General features: G+C 36.2%; 1 protein-coding gene and 1 long non-coding RNA gene across 2 annotated transcripts in view; one reads left to right on the forward strand and one right to left on the reverse strand.

Moving 5' to 3' along the window:
* Positions 1 to 2,481: 2,481 nt before the first annotated feature.
* LOC139134902 (interferon-related developmental regulator 1-like) lies at positions 2,482 to 16,747 on the forward strand. Its single transcript, XM_070701991.1, has 11 exons — positions 2,482 to 2,682; positions 5,515 to 5,622; positions 7,030 to 7,114; positions 7,679 to 7,803; positions 8,231 to 8,388; positions 10,901 to 10,951; positions 11,316 to 11,494; positions 11,984 to 12,092; positions 12,660 to 12,794; positions 13,624 to 13,842; positions 14,147 to 16,747. The coding sequence occupies exons 1-11, from the start codon at positions 2,649 to 2,651 to the stop codon at positions 14,228 to 14,230; spliced, it is 1,287 nt and encodes a 428-aa protein (XP_070558092.1). The 5' UTR covers positions 2,482 to 2,648; the 3' UTR covers positions 14,231 to 16,747.
* Positions 16,103 to 18,172, reverse strand: part of LOC139134903 (uncharacterized) — a 29,171-nt gene continuing 27,101 nt past the window's right edge. Inside the window, exon 5 of the long non-coding RNA XR_011552899.1 lies at positions 16,103 to 17,214. This is a non-coding gene — a long non-coding RNA (uncharacterized lncRNA). The remainder of the gene's footprint in view (positions 17,215 to 18,172) is intronic.

The raw sequence follows: 18,172 nt of genomic DNA on the forward strand, positions 1-18,172 counted from the left end.
TCAACAATATAATGCTTTTATCTTACCTCATATAATGTACTGTTTGGAAATCTGGGGAAACACTTTTTCCAGCTATTTAGAGCCAATTTTTCGCCTTCAGAAACGGATTGTTCGCTCAATTACCTTTTCTCATTTCATTGCTCATTCCGAACCTCTGTTTTACAAACTGAATATTTTAGATATCTACAAACTGAGTAAATATTGTACTTGTATGTTTGTTTATGATTTGAAACATAACAATCTTCCTCATACAGTTGAACACTATTTTGAGATTCCAAAGCACTCGTATCCAATACGATTAACACAAGTTGAAAATTTTCGTATTCTAGGCTCAAATTTGACAATTTCACAACATAACATTAGGTATGCAGCTGTGAAACACTGGAATTCGCTGCCTGACTATCTCAAACAATTGTCAAGTAGACAAGTTTTCAAGTCTGCATTGAAACATCATTTACTGAATTTACATTAAATCTGTGTTTGTTTCTATCCTCCATCACACTTAAGCTTGTAATGAATAGTTATTAGTATACTCACGGGCCATGAACTCGACTAGTCCTTTTAGACTATTTTCATGGCCCCCACCAGATTTTACAATATTGTTCTTTTCTTTTCTTTGACTTTGTACAATTTCAGTAATACACAGTTTTCTGATAATTTTCATTATTGTACATACTGTGAAGCATCTGGTGAAATAAAGCATTCAATCAATTCAAATATATATCAGTTTTTTCTAAAATCATTAATTATGCAAATGAGCAAAAAGTAAGCAAGCCACACCCACCAAAAACTAATCAGTTCTTGCCATTTGCAAACTTAATCTATGTACCAGATTTGATTCTGATCTGATGAGCTGTTTTTGAGATATTGAGTACACAGACAGACAGACACACAGACACACAGACAGACAGACATCGCTGCGACATATGCTCACGTGTGTCAACACGTGAGCAAAAAATTAATAAGCCCGTTATTTAACACAGAGGTAAGAAGTTTTGCAAGACAAGTGGATTTTTTTTAGAAATCCCTTCATAATCTGATAGATCATTTGTATCACTTGATTTGAACACAGGGACCATGCTTTTTTCCAAGCGTTTGGAAATGTTCCTGATCTAAGAATGACATCGAATAATAAACACAATGGAGTAAGTATGGAAGAACGACCATATTTTTTAGCAGTTCATTTAAAACACCATCAACACCTGAGGATTTCCCTGATTTTGATTTACGTAAAGCTTTCAATATTTCTGATTCTCTAAATGTGGAATTAAGAATAAAATTCACGCCATATTCATGGGCTGTTTCGGATCGTGTTTGTAAATTCAAATATAGGATACTTTTTGAAACGTTATCAGTTTCTTCACAAGCAAAAATACCCGACTGCTTAAAGTGAGAAACCCATTCACCAGAAGAGGTAGAAGTGTCAATTTTCTTTTAGACATGACTCCCTGAAATATCTTTCCATAATTTCCAGTAATCAATATATGTCTTTGGAATAAAGACCCACTCTAAAACCCGACCGTTTATATTTTAACAATTTCTTGTATTCTCTTTTCAGATCTAGAGTGAAACATCTCCCTCTAATATGTGGATCATTTAGGTAGTGACTCAACAGTTTACGGTAATCTTTGTAAAATATTTACGAAGTGAAAAACAAAACTTATCAAAGAAAGGCTGAAAAACACGTTTTGAATTTTTCTTTTTCAATTTTGGTGTAACTTTACGTAAACAGTGACCTGACACTTTGGGAATAATACCTTCAAATACTTTTACAATATCATCACAAGAATGGAAAGTATGACAGTAAGTATTATAGTTTCTGAAGTCTTTTTCAATAGTTGATCCATAAAAGAAATGAAACGAAACAATAAAGAATCAATGAGGCTAACCTTATACTTTGAAATATTTACCTGCGTGCTAATTTTCAAGAATAATAGGATAGTAATGTTTGCTCGTAGTTCGAAAGAGCGTCGTGCACTGAGAAAAATTGTTTACTTTATCATCGCATCAATGATTAGGCTACATACTTATAACAACAATATCATTTCATAAAAAATATGTTTTTTAATTATCTGTTCAATTCAAACGGCATTCCGTGTATAAGGGCGATGACAGTAAGCTTAGTAAGCCTACGTCTAAAGCTTATTAAATATATCCGAAAAAAAAATACACACGACCCAACAAAGCTATTTGAAAAGCAAGGGTAATACCAAAATAGTACTCGTTGACGCGTCGTCAAAGTATTCCATTTCTTTTATGTTTCCTGGAACACCTACGTCTTTGGAAACGGGAACCATCCAGCTCAAAGCGCACGTGGATTCAACCAAGACGATGACGTCTATATATGGAAATCCTACGTCACCGATGATTGCAACATCTCACCATATACCCTAAAAATGGCTTCCTACAAAGTCCCATGAATCAGTTCGCGCCATCACGAACAAGTGTTCTTGGCGCCATTCAATTTGAAACGCAGCTATGTAACAGGGTATAATAAAAAAATGCATCATCGGCGAAGGTTGTATTCCCAACTACTTCATTTTAATCAACAGGATTTCTGGCACAGTTGTATACGATTTTACGGTAAATAGTATCTGGTACAAAAGTACAAATATCAAAGAAGTGATCTGACCGCTAAGGACGGAAAAATGCCGCGCAATCGAGGGAAAAAGAAAACTAAAGGTATGTTCACGTTTCTTGACATGGTCTCCCATATGTGACTGTGTAGCAGTCGGTATGGCGACCTGACAAACGTGTCAGACTTCATCAAATATTTCGATCCGAAACGGAGATTGACTCTACTTTCATTCAGGTTTCTGGTTTGTTTGGTGTATTTCACCTGGTAAGTGTCACAGTTGACTAAAACTTCCAAAATTGGTGTCGTAAATTGGAAAAGCCGGTTGAATGGGCGGCTTGACCGAGGTCGACGTCAAATCATATTTGAGGTCAACATTCTCTGTGCACGCACCACGCGTCTCCAGTTCAACCACCGTGACTGACACAACAAAATGAAATGTACTAAACATGTATTACGATGTCGATCGAATTCTCTTATGATTTCATTTCAAACACCAAAGTAAAAGTTCCAGCTATGCTTGTGCTGTAAGTTACAGCCCACCATCTGTGTGCCACTTCCATGAACCGATGGTTTTGAAAGCCCATGTCTGTCCGATTTAGCACACCTAAAATCATACATGTCTTCTCTCTTCAAGTTCAGGCAAGATTTGACCTGGTCCGTACTCTTGGTTCCCCTGATGCTTCATGTTTCATGTCAGCGTTATCGCTGTATGTTTGAAAGCCGCCAATCCATAAAAATTTCGTAGAATGGTACCAACAAAACTATGATGGTAGTAGATTCATAGATCTTGGAGATATAGGTGGAAAGGTCAAATTTACATAATGTAAGTTTAATACGAATATATTATATATTTAGTGGTCCTGTCAACAGGATTACCACTTTCCCCAAACAAAAATATGAACAGAGAGAGATGAAAACAAATATTTCATCATAAATTGCAGTTTCCGTTTGAGATGCACTATCAGCACACATAATCAACAATTGTTCCTATTCCCATGGACTTTGAAATGACATCTTATGCAGTCAGTTAATTTACGATCATATCAAAATCAGGGGTTGTAACTAAGTGATGTATTTGTACAAAGATTTCTAGGTAAACAGCAATTAACTTTTTGCCATGATCTGAAACCTTTTGTAAAGTTGAACATGATTTGAAGGTCAAGGGGACATGATAGCAAAGACTTGTGTATAAGGAAGAAAGACTTCAGCCAAGCAGTTGACATTGAATAATAAAATCACTTCACCATGGGTACTGTTGCAAAACGACAAAGGGCATGGCATTGTATAGCAGGGGAGTTGCTGTTGACTGAACACACTTTGACAGCAGTGTAGAAACTCATAAGCATACAACATTTGTTTTAATGTAACATCACAAATACATGTACCTGCCTGTCACCTTCCATGCAGTCAGTGTCAAGTGGCAGATAGAAGTGAATGAGACCATCATAATACACACAAAAGAACTTTTGCACTGCTGATATAAATCCAATTTTATTGCTTAAACCCTACACAATTGCTAGCTTCTTTTTTCAGCACAGAAAATCTGACATGACTCACCAACTTTAATATTATGTTCTTGAAGTTGCACAATAAAAACATAAAAGGGTTTTGTTATTCAGGTTCATGAGTCATCATACTAAAATAGATTATTAGTAATGGCAGGGGTAGTATAGAAAGCTTCTCTTAAAAATTCTGTTGTGCTTTAATAAAAGAAAATCAAATTGTAGTGTAACATTTTGGTTTTCTTCACAGCAAAACAGACTTTGTGAAGGAAACGACAAGGATATTCGCGAAACATTTCTAAATTGGATGGGGCGTACATGTATATGAGGCATAAAATTCCATTTCAACAGTAGTATTTTGCATGAAATTTTTTTTTTTTGCATTTATCTACCACTACGTTTATTTCAACAACTCTAAGAGATTATGTACAGAATACAAGTCACTTTATGTACACAAGTTCCACAATGCAATGATCACTGTTGTTGTAATGTAAGCATACCAGCACATTCACAGACCTGCAATTGTGCAAATGGATACAACCATGAACTTATGAATACCATTCTCATTCCTGCACTCATGATCTTGATATAATTTCATTCACCCTGTGGGGCAACCTCCTAAAGGTGTTGAGGGAGGCCTGCCGATGTTTTTATGGGTCAAACCAACACGAATTATGAGGCCAATATGATTTTTTGGCACATGGCAACAATGTATAGAAAATCATTGAAAAAACGCCCTCATGTGGCCACTTGACTCTACTGTAGTAGTCAACTATGGGTTTTGCAGGGTTCACGGTGGTATCCAGCTGTCAGCAGGTTTTTAGTGGTCTATCGAGTGGTTTCTAATTCTATTCTCATCCCTGTTTCTGTCCTACCCCTGTATGAGCACAGATCAGTACATCGTGCCATATTGTTATACCGAGTTTCCATAACCAACATTCTTTGGAATCCATCTTTTGGAACAAGGAAGTAACAACTAATAATGGATGGAATTGTTGTCGGGGTTCTTAGCAAACACAAATCAATGTCTATACTGGGCGCTAACAACATACAGACAGTATTCATTGCAAATATTACATCCTTGAGTAATGGACAATTTATCAGGTCATTGAACAAAGCTTAAAGTTCGCTTGACCTACATGAAATTTACATTCATCAGTATGTGATATGGAAATGATGAATCTTTCATTGTGGCCTTAATCAAAGGACCTTGAACTCCATTGTACTATCTGTTCGTAATTGCAAATGGAGTACCTACAAGTTGAAGAAAACTTGGTTTGGTGCAAAGTCCAATCTTACAAGATGCAGATGTAACTACTAGTACTGGGAAAGAATTTCCTCCTGTTGTCATGACTTGCCATAAGTTTGCAAGGCAAAGGATAACCCCCATCCCCTCCCAACCTACTGTTAATGCATGGGATTTTGTCTTATCAGGAGGTCGGCACAGTGCTGAAGTCAGTGAAGATGAGACATTCGATGACAGAGCTAGTGTAGCCAGCAGCAGACAATCAGATCATGACAGTTTGACACCCACAGAAGATGGTGAGTCCGATATTAAAAGTACCAGTAGATGATCTATCATTTATCGTCAAATTGTCAGTCTGCGTATGTTTTAGAAAGACGTACGTGCATCCATGGCTTGGGAAAATATGGTGGTTTGGAACAATGAGCTCACAATAAACGAAGAAACAAAACATGGCCACTGGTGTACATGTACAAGTTTGTCTTTCTCTGTAATTTGGGTCATATCGTAGTATTCTTAGCAGTCTCAAGCACCTTTCCTCCTACAAACAGACAAGGATCATGCCATTTTATCAATATTTTGTGAACAAAAGCAAGATTCAAGAAACTTCAACATTACGATGCTGTTTGTCTATGAGAGGTTGTTATGTATAAATTAATCTGTCTCCTCATTCCTACTATATAATTATCAATTTCTTAATTTGGAGACCTAGATTTAAGCAGTGAAAAACATAACGGTAAAAATGCTCAAAAGTGAAAAAGCAACCATTGGTGTGAAGGCTTCTCAGCTTGCCCGGTGATGTTGAATGAGGTTATTCCTAACCACTTTCCTGTCCGGTTGTGCAAAGTTTCTAAATAAAACGTTCATGAAAATATGTACATGAGTTTCACAAGAAAAACTGGCAGTTACCAAAAATAACATCAGACTGATCTGACATTGTAAATGAACACAGAATACATGCATTTAATTCAGTTTGTACCATAAAGACCAGGCTACACATTTGCTTTTCCCAGCATGTTAGTGTGTTACTATTATGGGAAAGACCACCTTATTATCCCATATAACACCCAGTGAGGTATTTGCTTGTCAGTCATGATAATACATACCGATTGTATATTACTCATATTGGTTGAGCCGAGCTACATGCATTGATTGCACATGTAGAATACCTGTGTAAACAAGAACACTGACCATTGCACTACCCAGTAGGTGTGAAACCAGCCATAATTTTTATTAGAATTTATGAGACATGTTTCACAAAATTTGCACACTTCCTATGCGTTAAATTTGATTTCAGCATGTTATACTAATCATGTCTTTAATGTTAATATAAATGATGTATTCAAATTGTGACATTGACTGTTCAAACTTAAACTGTCAGTTAGGATATCAAGGCCAAGTTCCAATTCCAGAGAATTCCCCAAAAGAGACAGGACAATCAATTACTGTTTTGTTTCCTATTATTAGGTCCCTCCATAAAAACTGCAGTATGACCCAGTGACATCATGATGACATTGCTCTGAACCGCATACATGGAAAGCCTCAGAAATCAAACATGACATTGACAATGCTGAAGAACTGATCTCTGTAAACATTCAGAGGAGATAGCCCCCAAAAACATTACAAAATATAAAAATATCTGTACCAGCTGATTTATTCAATGACCAAATGTCGCGGCATATTGCACAATTATTTTTTTTCACTAGGAGCTGATGTTGGTGATGAAATGGACATGACAGATGACTTTGAGGAGAAACTCAAAGATTTCATCGATGGCACCACACAGAAAAGGTGAGTGTGTCTCACGTTTGATAAAATCACATTTAGCATAATGTATTGATAGAGAGTTTTTTTTCAGCTGACTAGCAGCTGTTCAAATTGTACACAGCTGCGTAGCATACTGCATTGCCATACAAGGTCGGCTATGTCTATTTCATTGGAGCAGAAACTGGAATACCTATTTTTTGACAATTTTCAATGTACTATCCCCCTTATCCTGCCCAGTTCATGATTCACCATCAGGTGAAGTTGGTTAAAACTAGTGATGCATAGCATGTCCTATATCTTGTACTATGACAAAGACGTGAACATTTGAAGGCCCCTGAAAACATTATTTTGCCCTGAATGAACCAGCAATAACACAACATGCCAAATAAGTGAAAATAGATGTAGGCTTTGATTCAGTGTGACATTGTACTGACCCAGGTACATGTAGATGGGAAAGTGGTAGGTCTGGAAGGACAAAAGTTAAACAAGAAGCTTGATATAAGTGTGAAATTGGCATTAAGAACAGGGAACCCTGAGATGGTCATGCGAAATTCATTGTTCTCACTATTCCGTTGATTTGATCCACAGTGCAAAGGGAAGACAGATATGTTTAGAAGGAATAAAGAAAGCGTTGTCTACAAGATACATCTATGACTTTGTCATGGAAAGGAAAGCTACGCTGACAGACTGTTTTGAAAGATGTCTCAAGAAAGGTAAATGTCCTCTGCCAATGACCTAAGGTCAACTTATGTTGACAGCGGAAACCTCTGTCGCAAATGTTCTAAGGTCACCTTATGTCAACAATGGCAAAAAGAACATGGTAAAGTCAATGATAGCACAATTTTGAAAAAAAACCCAGAATGTTTGGTCTGAACAAAGTGTTTTTCCATGAAAGTGATGTCTTTCATACACTTTGCAGTGGATGCTAGGTATTATAGTGTTTGGTGTTCTGACGGTTTACAGGCCCACTCTATTGAACTCTGCTAAATATATTTTCCAAACATTATAAAGCATTTGTTCTGATTTGTGACAATATGCCTTGACAATTTGATCTCATTTGTTTCTTAACTTGCTGACACTGATAAGGCGGATTCTTTGAGAATTGGAAGGGTTCACGCAACTGTTTTTTTCCTGTCCTAGGGAAAGGTGAAGAACAAGCCCTAGCAGCGGTTGATGCAGCGTTACTCTGCTGTCAACTAGGAGCTGGTGAAGAGAGCGAGGCTGTCTTCAATGAGCTGAAATCAACATTAACCAAAGTATTGCAGGACAAAAATGGCGCTTCAAAAGCTAGAGCTAGTGTGAGTATCAAGAGACAATGACACTTATCTGGCAGCCATGATTCAAGTACAAGTACTGGTTGAAATATGTATACCCTGAAATATTATCTCTAAGTATTACCCACCAAAGATGCAAAAATTTGCTATGCAGTGACAAGAAATTTACAATTGAACCAATTGAATGTGAAACCTTCATTTCGTATGTATACTCAGCGAATATGTATGTGTTCTATTGGTTAGCTCCGCTGTCAGCGACGCGGAGCTTATCAAATAGGTTGATTTTCCGTCGTCGTCCGTCGTCCGTCAACAATTGCCTTCTCCTCTGAAACCGCAAGTCCAATCGCTTTGAAATTTTATATGCAGCTCACTTGGGGTGACCTCACTTAAGTTTCTTCAAATCGTGGTGAAATTTGCATATTTGTATTTTTGGGGCATTTTTTGGTGTTTTTGGAAAAAAAATCTCCTTCTCTGAAACCGCTTGTCCGATTGCTTTGAAATTTGATATGCAGTTTACTTAGGGTGACTTCAGTCAGATTTGTTCAAATCGTGGTGAAATTTGCATATTTGTATTTTTAAGGCAATTTTTGTCATTTTTGGTAAAAAAATCTTTAAAAATCTTCTTCTTCAAAACTACTAGTCAGATAGCTTTGATATTTGGTACATATGTCCCTAGGGATGATCTATTTCAGATTTGTTCAAATTGTGCAGAAATATGCAAATTTGCATTTTTAAGGCAATTTTTGCCATTTTTGGTCAAAAAATGTATTTCTCTAAAAGTACTGGTCTGATAGTTTTGAAATTTGGTATACAGGTTTCTATAGAGGAACTAAATAATATATAGAATTTCTGATGAAATCTGTATTTTTGTATTTTTTGGGCAATTTTTGCCATTTTTGGTCATAAAATGTGTATTTCCAGAAGTACTCATCTGATAGCTTTGAAACTTGGTATACAGGTTCCTACAGATAAACTAAATGATATTTAATGAAATTATGATGAAATCTGCAATTTTGTATTTTTGGGGCAATTTTTGCCACTTTTGGTCAAAAAATGTGTATTTCCAAAACTAGTCATCTGATAGCTTTGCAATTTGGTATACAGGTTCCTACAGATCACCTTAATGATATTTGTGGAAATTATGATGAATTTTGTAATTTTGGGGCAATTTTTGCCATTTTTGGTCAAAAAATGTGTTTCTCATAAAGTACTGGTCTGATAGCTTTGCAATTTGGTATACAGGTTTCTACAGATGAGCTTAGTAATATATATGGAATTTCTGATGAAATCTGTAATTTTGTATTTTTGGGGCAATTTTTGCCATATTTGGTCAAAAAATGTGTATTTCCAAAACTACTCATCTGATAGCTTTGAAATTTGGTATGCAGGTTTCTATAGATGAACTAAATAATATTTATTGAAATTATGATGAAATCTGCAATTTTGAATTTTTGGGTCAATTTTTTCCATTTTTGGTTAAAAAATGTGTTTCTCAAAATATACTGTTTTCGTGTCTTGTAAGCCCTTGGGGCTTGGTGAGGCAACCAAGCTGTTTAAGACCACACATGACACTTTAATAAATTGATATAACATAGCATAACATAGCTGCTCTAACAGCTTTGAAATTTGGTATACAGGTTTCTATAGATGAACTGAATTTGATCTTTTGAAATTATGATGAAATCTGCAAATTTTATTTTGGGGGGCAATTGTTGCCATTCTTGGTCAGAAAATTTTATTCTCAAAAAAATCACTCATGAGATAGCTTTGGTTTACATGTTCTTAGGGATGATCCCATGTGATATATTCAAAGTATGATGAAATCTTCGATTGTGTATTTTTGCAGCTATTTTAGCTACTTTTTTCTGGCCACTGCATTGAGCTATCAAAGATTTCCACCTTCTTCATCAACATGTGTCAAAAATAGTTATTCTCTACATAACACAGCGGAGCTATATCGGCCGCTAGGTCGCTTGTTATTAAAGTGTGCTTGACTATTTTGATTCGTGACCAGATTTCCCATGATTCAATCCATATACATGTACTTGCAGTGCCATATTTTATAAATTAGCAACCATTTAACCCTTTTGTTGCCAAAGTCAGATTTTGTTGCCTTTATAGAATATTACATCAACATCTTTTTTTAGATCTAGATATTTTTTTCAATATTTTTAAATTTTGGTCAAAAAGTGTAGCCAATGAAAAGTTGTGTCAATGTGGTCCAAAATTATAAAAAATTACAGAAAAATTTATGAAAATTGGTAGAATGTTGCTCTAATGTTGCTCCGATATTTTGGTGAAAACAGAGTGCTCAGAGGGTTAAAAGTGAACAAAGAGCAGTCACATCATATGGCACAGGTAGAAAGTTAAAACATGGATGACTGATAGTTAACATCTTTACATATTTCCGTCAAGTTCACGTACAGATAAGTACCATGCTATTTCTTTGTTACTAGAGCAATAGAGATTTCTATTCAGATTGACACGGTCAGAGCAAAGAACAGCTGTCTGATTGTCTATTTTTGTTTACTTGCAGTGTGCAATGGCCCTTTGTGTTTGCTGTTTTATAGCAGCTGGTGATATGCTGGTATGTATTTATTCATCTATTTTTGCATTATTCTACACTTTGTGTGAATCATCTTATTTTCTTGATAGTAAGAAAGTTTTGATTTCAGAGAGTGGCCACCAAACCACAGTATTTTAGGTAGTTAGTTCAATCTATGCATCGATAGTGTAAATTCATATTCTTCTTTCTTCCAAGATTTTGTTATCGTAGGGCCAGTAGCTATGTCAACACCCTGAGACCACTGCAATAGTTACTGCCAGTTGTACCGTCTGGTGACCTCTCTATGACTTATATGGCCCCAAGGACCACTGAACTAGACTTTTTTGAAAGTTTAGGACAACAGTTCAGAAAAATCTAAAAAAATATCCTTTCTCATCCTTTGCAGGTTGTGATAGAGGTGATGAATTTGGTAGAATCAGTGTTTAAAGCGTCATATCTGAAAGGAGATGGTAGTTCACCGTCACACTCACCTAACATCACAGCTATTCACACAGCAGCGCTATCAGCCTGGACTCTCTTACTTTCTATATCTCCTCAGTCCCATATACAAGCGATGATTTCAACGTGAGTTCAGCTTTACTTCAATTCTTTTTGTGTCAAACCAATTTGTGAAAAATCTTTCTTGGCATTGTGAGTCAGAATTACGATACAGAGATTAAGTGTCAGAACTTCTGTACAAAGATGAAATTCTCAGTAGAGCAAATATCAGTAACATGCTATAAAAAATAGGTGTAAACCGAAAGGTGTTAAAGTTATCAAATGGTTTGTCACATACATTCTTGCCTATTTCTTTTAACTCTCAAAAGTGATATAATCCAGGAAAGTCTGTGTGTAGAGCTTGTGGCATTAAAATAATCAGTTATCACCCAAACAACTTCAGTACAAGTTGGAAAGTGTACTGCGGACTTCTAGGAGCCATAGTGATTGAGTAGCCATATCATGGGAGTCAGTATTTTAGCCTGACAACATGTTAGACTCAAGTTTTGAATATTCAGATATTTCAGACCATAGCTGTCTCAAATTAATTTCATGTGCAATGCAATTTCTTTACAGCCATTTACCTAAACTGGCAGAACTATTACGAAGTGATGATGTCAATCTCAGGATAGCGTCTGGTGAAGCCATCGCTCTCTTCTATGAACTTGCGAGAGAACAAGACCAGGTAAAGGAAAAAAACAGCCACTATGTCAACTCTTGCACACTCAAGACTGTAATTATAGTAAAATTTCTAAAAGCTATCGTGTCAACCATCCGTCAAAAGATAACTTGTAACTTATAAAATGTTGTCATTCAATAACCATGGTTCTGTTCATTGCTTCACCTCAGTCTCTTTACATTTGTGTTGAAGTCAGTGTCAAGGCTAATGCTACATCACCAGAACCTTCATTTACCCGACAAATTTCTTTCAGAATTTCTACCATAAATTGTTTCAGTTTTGACCTGACATTGTCGAGGAGATGTGTTAGCAGTTGGACATGTCAAAGTGAAAACAAATACAGTTGTACACTTGAAATCTTTCCCTGGTTGGTGGGCTTGCACTCTGAAGTGTGTGGACTTCCCACCATGTTTTGTTCTCACCGATCCAGGTACTGACATTTGTCCCGTAAAACATAAGAGCACTCTTAGAAACTCACAAATGATGTTTTATTGTTAATGTGCTGAGGAGCAGTATGTGAAACCTGAAAATATTGTTCAGCGCTAAATCAGCTGTATATTTTTGATTTTCCAGTCGTTTGACGATGACAACATTGAAAGCCTGAAGGTAACGCTGAAGGAACTGGCAACTGATAGTAACAAGTACAGAGCAAAGAAAGACAGAAGACAACAGAGATCCAGTTTTAGAGATGTTCTCAGGACAGTAGAGGTGGGTTATTTTACAACCGTGGTATGGCTGAAACCTAGTCTTATCAGTTATTATGATTGCGGACCTGTTGACGGGCACTGGGGTGAACAAGTTGATATGGTTATCTACAGATTTCAACAATAGACTAATATAATAGTACATGTAATTAAATTCCGTAACCATATTTGTTTTAATGACTGGTGTATGCTCTGTGCCAGAGATTTTACATAATATGCAACAAAACCAATGTTGAAAATTATGGGTATGAGTCATGTATTTTAAAAGAGGTGATATTGAACAAACATAGAAATCCCTTCCAAAAATCAGGACAGTGTTATTCTAGGAAGATATGTACTATGGCAGAGAGGGGCATTGTCACATGTTTGTCTCCCTTGGGCTTTCGATGTGAATTTCCATCAACAACAGTAAGGTACATCGTTGTTTTTGTGTGGATGTTAACAAATTCCTGATAAAAGGACAACAGGTTTCCTATTTGTTCTGTTAGAAGTCATACTCAGACACCTCACACTAAGGCATTAGTATTCTCGCAGAAAATTCTGTCATTGTTCCTTATGCATAGCAAAAGCATTTGAAAATTTTATTTCTAGCGCCACCAATGTTTGGTTTATCAATGTCATTTGTTTTTAATAGATGGCCATTTTTTCAAGCCCGAGATATTTGTTTTCTGATTACTACCGGTAGTTTCAAAGTTTGTTACTATCAAGTTAATGTCACTACCTCTCAATTATAGACTGTTTGGCTTCCAAGCTTTGTTAGCAGTGACGTTAATAATACAACCAACTCTATGAGTAATGTGTATTAACCCGCTACCTGATGTTGTTTTGTACAGGACAATGAACTACCATATGAGTTGATCAAGTTTGGCAGCGAGACTTTAGAGCTGGACAGCTGGGTAAGGAAGACGCAGTATGGCGCTTTGAGAGACATGTTGGGTGCTGGTATGAATCTACATCTCAAACAAAATGAACTCTTCAGAGAAATCTTCGATCTTGGCGCCCCACTCACGTTAGCAGACTCCAAGGCATTGAAACTAAGTAAATTTGAAAGGGTACGTGGGTTTTTATGTCACATATCACGTCAATTTATCACTGTTGTCGACTGATTTTGGAGCCTGCATTTTGCTGGTATGTGTAAAGGTTACCTGAAAAGTTTTCACATCGCGTTTACTGACAACACCTGCCAGAAAGAAGTTAAAACGTTAAGAAGATAAAACAGATTATCAAGGATTTATTTCAGTCATTTAGCAAGTTAGTTACTTTGGTCAAGATCACTTGAATGAACAGAATTATAAATTTTATCGAAAAGATTTGTTAATTGGTGTATGTTTTTTTTATCTTTCTTTATTACCACAGCACATGTACAACTCAGCGGCCTTCAAAGCCAGGACACTAACAAGAGGCAAACAAAGAGACACCAAGAACATAGCGTCCTATTGAGACCCTTCTGAACAAAAGCTGACTTTTGTGTTTTTTAAAAGCCCAACTTGAATCATTCCTGTAATGAGATAGAAGTTTAACCTTGGCTATTCCAACTTCTCAAGTCCATCAAGTACTACACACATCTGTACATTTCTCTGCCTTGCTTTAACTTTTGACCTGATAAAAATTTAAGACCACAAGGGTTTCTGGTCAACAAAATAGACCCAAAAAAGGAATATTTAAAAAAGAAAAAAAATAACACTAAAGGATAAGAAATATCCACAATTACTGTAAACAGGGAATTGTAAAAATTTTAGAAGTTCATAATAACAAAATTTTATTCTCAATATTTCCTTGGGATGGGGGTATCATATAACCATACAGGAATATTTCTCATTATCATGGTAACTATGCACACATATTAGAAAGCATTATATTCTGTTTCATGTACACGAGGGTCCCAGTGATATCAGGAAAACAATAAAAAGGGCAGTTTTGAAAGTGTGATGTACTATGTCTCAACCACCTCAGCCATAAAAGTGTAATATCAAAATGCTGTACGTTGTAATGCTTTATGGTTAGCCTTGTCTGAATATGACGACCGAGCCGTGAGCTGCAGTTCCTGTGGTAGTTAATTTCATCAAATTTCTGGTGAAGTACACTGACATATTTACATATGCGAATGTATTGAGTATTCACTGGTGTGAATAATATATGTAGTAGAGAACTACATTGATCAGTGTACAGTTTGAAAGCCCAAGTTCACCATTATCACACATATCAGCTGTTCAATAGTTGCAATCCAGTGTTGTCATTGAACTTCGAACAGTCTGTTGATGTATAAAACCAATTTGAAAGCCGGCATGGTATTGTGCACTCAATTTTGTTGTAAATTTTTATCAGACTAACAGATCTCAAAATATACAGATAGTAAGGTATAGATTTTGTGTACATAGATTATCGCTGAATGTATGCTGCATTTGCACTGACATAGCTTGTAGAAAGTTATCAAAGAGATGCTATTCCTTTGCTGGTCTGTGAATTTGACTAGGTCTGCTGTAAATTTCGATTTCTCGAGTGGAATGAACTCTTTATTTGTTTTGAAATGTAGTAATATTAATAGTGCTGTTTGATAAGGGACAGATATGTTAGATGTAATGTTTCAATGAGTGGTTCTGAACAGTGTATCCTCTAAGCGACATTAATGCACCACCGACTCAACCTGTGGTTTCATACAAGACAAGTTTACTCATCATAGGCCTGATGTGTAGAACTTTCCATGTATTTCTCTGTTTACCCAGAAGGTTCAGAAATGCAGTGAGTTAGAGGATACACTGGCTTTGAGCCAGATCAAACACTTACTTTTTTTGCTTATTGCTGTATCACAATTGTGATCATACTTTGCCGTTTAGATTTGATGTCAGTTCAGTGAAAGTGTTACAGGACATGTATGGCAAACTTTAAAGGTATACAGTCACCTGTAATCTTAATATGCCCATATATGGTCAAAGGGGCGTTCCTTTGTATTCAAAATGCCCGTGTGAGGGCACTTTTTTTTAAAAAGCGGCCACCCATTTAAAATCTGTGATTATTAGATTTTCTCTTTCCATGGTAACTGTGGCAAAATGGGAGCAGGTGACAGTATACCTTTAAGGTCACTCGCACAGTTATTGAAGGAAATGTTACTAATACAGTTATCAACAGGAAGTTCACTTGCCCCAACATTGTTTCATCATTGGCATTTAAACATTGATACAGGGTGTCCCGATAGACAGGGGGCCAATTCAGACATACTCATCAATCCAACTGAAATAAACAAGAAGACCCTCTGACTTTAGATCTGAAAGGTTTTGACCTTGATTGTTAAAATAATTGTTTTTAAAAAAATCAAGAACAACTTGCATTTCAGCAGCATTTCCTCTTGAATTATTGAAGAGTATTCTCCCAGTCTGAATCAAGGAATCTGTGTTTTTCGTGTTGGTAGGTTTGGATTCAGACAAGGCAAACCATGTTTTTACCTGTGTCACTGTAACCCTCTTTAGAGGAATTATTTAGGCGATAGATCTTCTCATGCAATCTTGCGTAATCTCTCTGAGTTAAAATAGGTTGTTGGTAGGAGCACACTTTTCGAAATGTTCTGCCTCTGTACTCAAGAATCATGTTTCAGATGCCATAATTCAAGCGTAAACTATCGAAGACCAATTTTCCTCGTCAAATTTGCTAAAACAGTAAGAAAAAAAATTAAACAAATCTCTCAAAAAAGAAGAAAAAATTAAAAAACTCCAAAAGAAGTCTTTATGGAAGAGTCATCCATGACTTTGAAACAAATGCCTTAAAGTTGGAAAATTTAAACTTTTATTTTATTTATTTAAAATAAACAAGTTCCTTCTGGTTGGAAAGGAGCAAATCAGATTTTAGATAATATATCAAAGATACAGGAAGAGAGACTAAGTGATACAGCATAGATATTTGTAAGATGGTTTCTTTTAATAAAATATTCAATAAACTGTGGAGTATAGTCTCCACCAATGATAATCATTGTCTTCATCTGTCTATTTACAGTGACAAGTTAACTAGCATATTGTGCTTTCTCAAAATTGTGCTAAAGTTGCCCATGTGGCATAAGCCATCGGCAGACAAATTGTGTATTTCCTCTGAGCTGATATTCCATACAGCTTGCCACAAACCACACATAACATGACTGGAACTAATTTGGGGTAATTGGATGGTGAAGTAATGTCGATTTAATCTGCAAATGTAAGCTCATCTGCTTTTCTTTTGAAGTTACACTTGTCTTTATGAGTAATTTGTAATATTGCAACATTCACCTATATGGCACCTAACACTTTTGAGAAATCTGAAAAATATGAAGATCCAATTATTCCAAATTACTTCCAATCGTGTTACATATACCCACTCTCCCTGCAGACGACGGAGTTGTTTATTTCATAGACGGTACGAGGAGACCGTCCCCCAGCTGCAAGGCGGTCAAGGCAAGAAACCTGTAATTGATGCAGATGTCAAGAAATTTGAATTAACAGAGGGGATGGGAGGAGAGTAAGGGTTTGAAGAATTTAGCAAGGTCAGCCTTGGAGAAAAAATCCCATGGCAAATATTATATTAGACGTATGTATGATACAACAGCTCAATTTGTTTGGGAACTGTTTTCTGCATTGTCAAGATTGTAAACTGGTGAGTCAGGGGCCATATCTATCGTCGGTGCGTGTAGGACAAGTCCTGGACTAAAAGATTGAGCCGTGTATGTGTGCATCGCATCTCTGGTTTTGAATGGGCGAAGTACCCACACGACTGGATCTTTCTATAGGCTAACACCTACTCTGGGGTAGGTTTCTTAATTCAGAGATACACAATTGTAATTAAATCGAAAAAATATTTGTATTATTATTTATAATCTTTAGGGTCTTCGAAACCCTAGGAACTGAGACATATCAATCGAACTGCAAAGCTCAAGTTCGATCCCAGCCGAACTAAACCTTATTCCATCTATCCCGGTCCCCGGTAATCTTTGCAGGATTCCAGTCTGAAGACAATAGAAAGTTCTGCAGTTTACCCTCCGCGAAGTTCGACACAAAGCGGTAGAAAACGGTTAAGCTATTTACAGGTATTTACATACTACATGCAAATGACAGAAAATCTGATATTGCACAAGTTCATTTTGTGAAAGGCTTAAAATATAAATCATATTTTTGATTGGGCATTTCCAAATAAAAAAGGCGACCCAAAAAATGAGTAAGTATGAGCTAGCTTGTTCTTGTGAGTTTTCACTTGTAAGTTGCAGAGTTTACAATTATAAATTAATTAATTTATTGATTAGAGCCAGAGATTTGCATCAACGGTCTCTTTAGTAACATAAATGGCCAATTAGAGATGTCGTCCCAGGGCGTTCATACATGTAATTCCGTCTCTCTTTTTTTTTGTAATTTCATCTCTGAGAGTCAG

This window comes from Ptychodera flava, chromosome 6, assembly GCF_041260155.1.
Source record: "Ptychodera flava strain L36383 chromosome 6, AS_Pfla_20210202, whole genome shotgun sequence".
In the NCBI taxonomy this organism is placed as follows: Eukaryota; Metazoa; Hemichordata; class Enteropneusta; family Ptychoderidae; genus Ptychodera; species Ptychodera flava.

Excerpts from the sequence above, each read along its gene's own strand:
- LOC139134902 (XM_070701991.1), top strand. The coding sequence starts at position 2,649 with ATGCCGCGCAATCGAGGGAAAAAGAAAACTAAAG. Across the intron at positions 5,623-7,029 it reads TTTGACACCCACAGAAGATG|GAGCTGATGTTGGTGATGAA; the intron begins GTGAGTCCGATA and ends TTTTTTCACTAG. Across the intron at positions 13,843-14,146 it reads AACTAAGTAAATTTGAAAGG|CACATGTACAACTCAGCGGC; the intron begins GTACGTGGGTTT and ends TTATTACCACAG.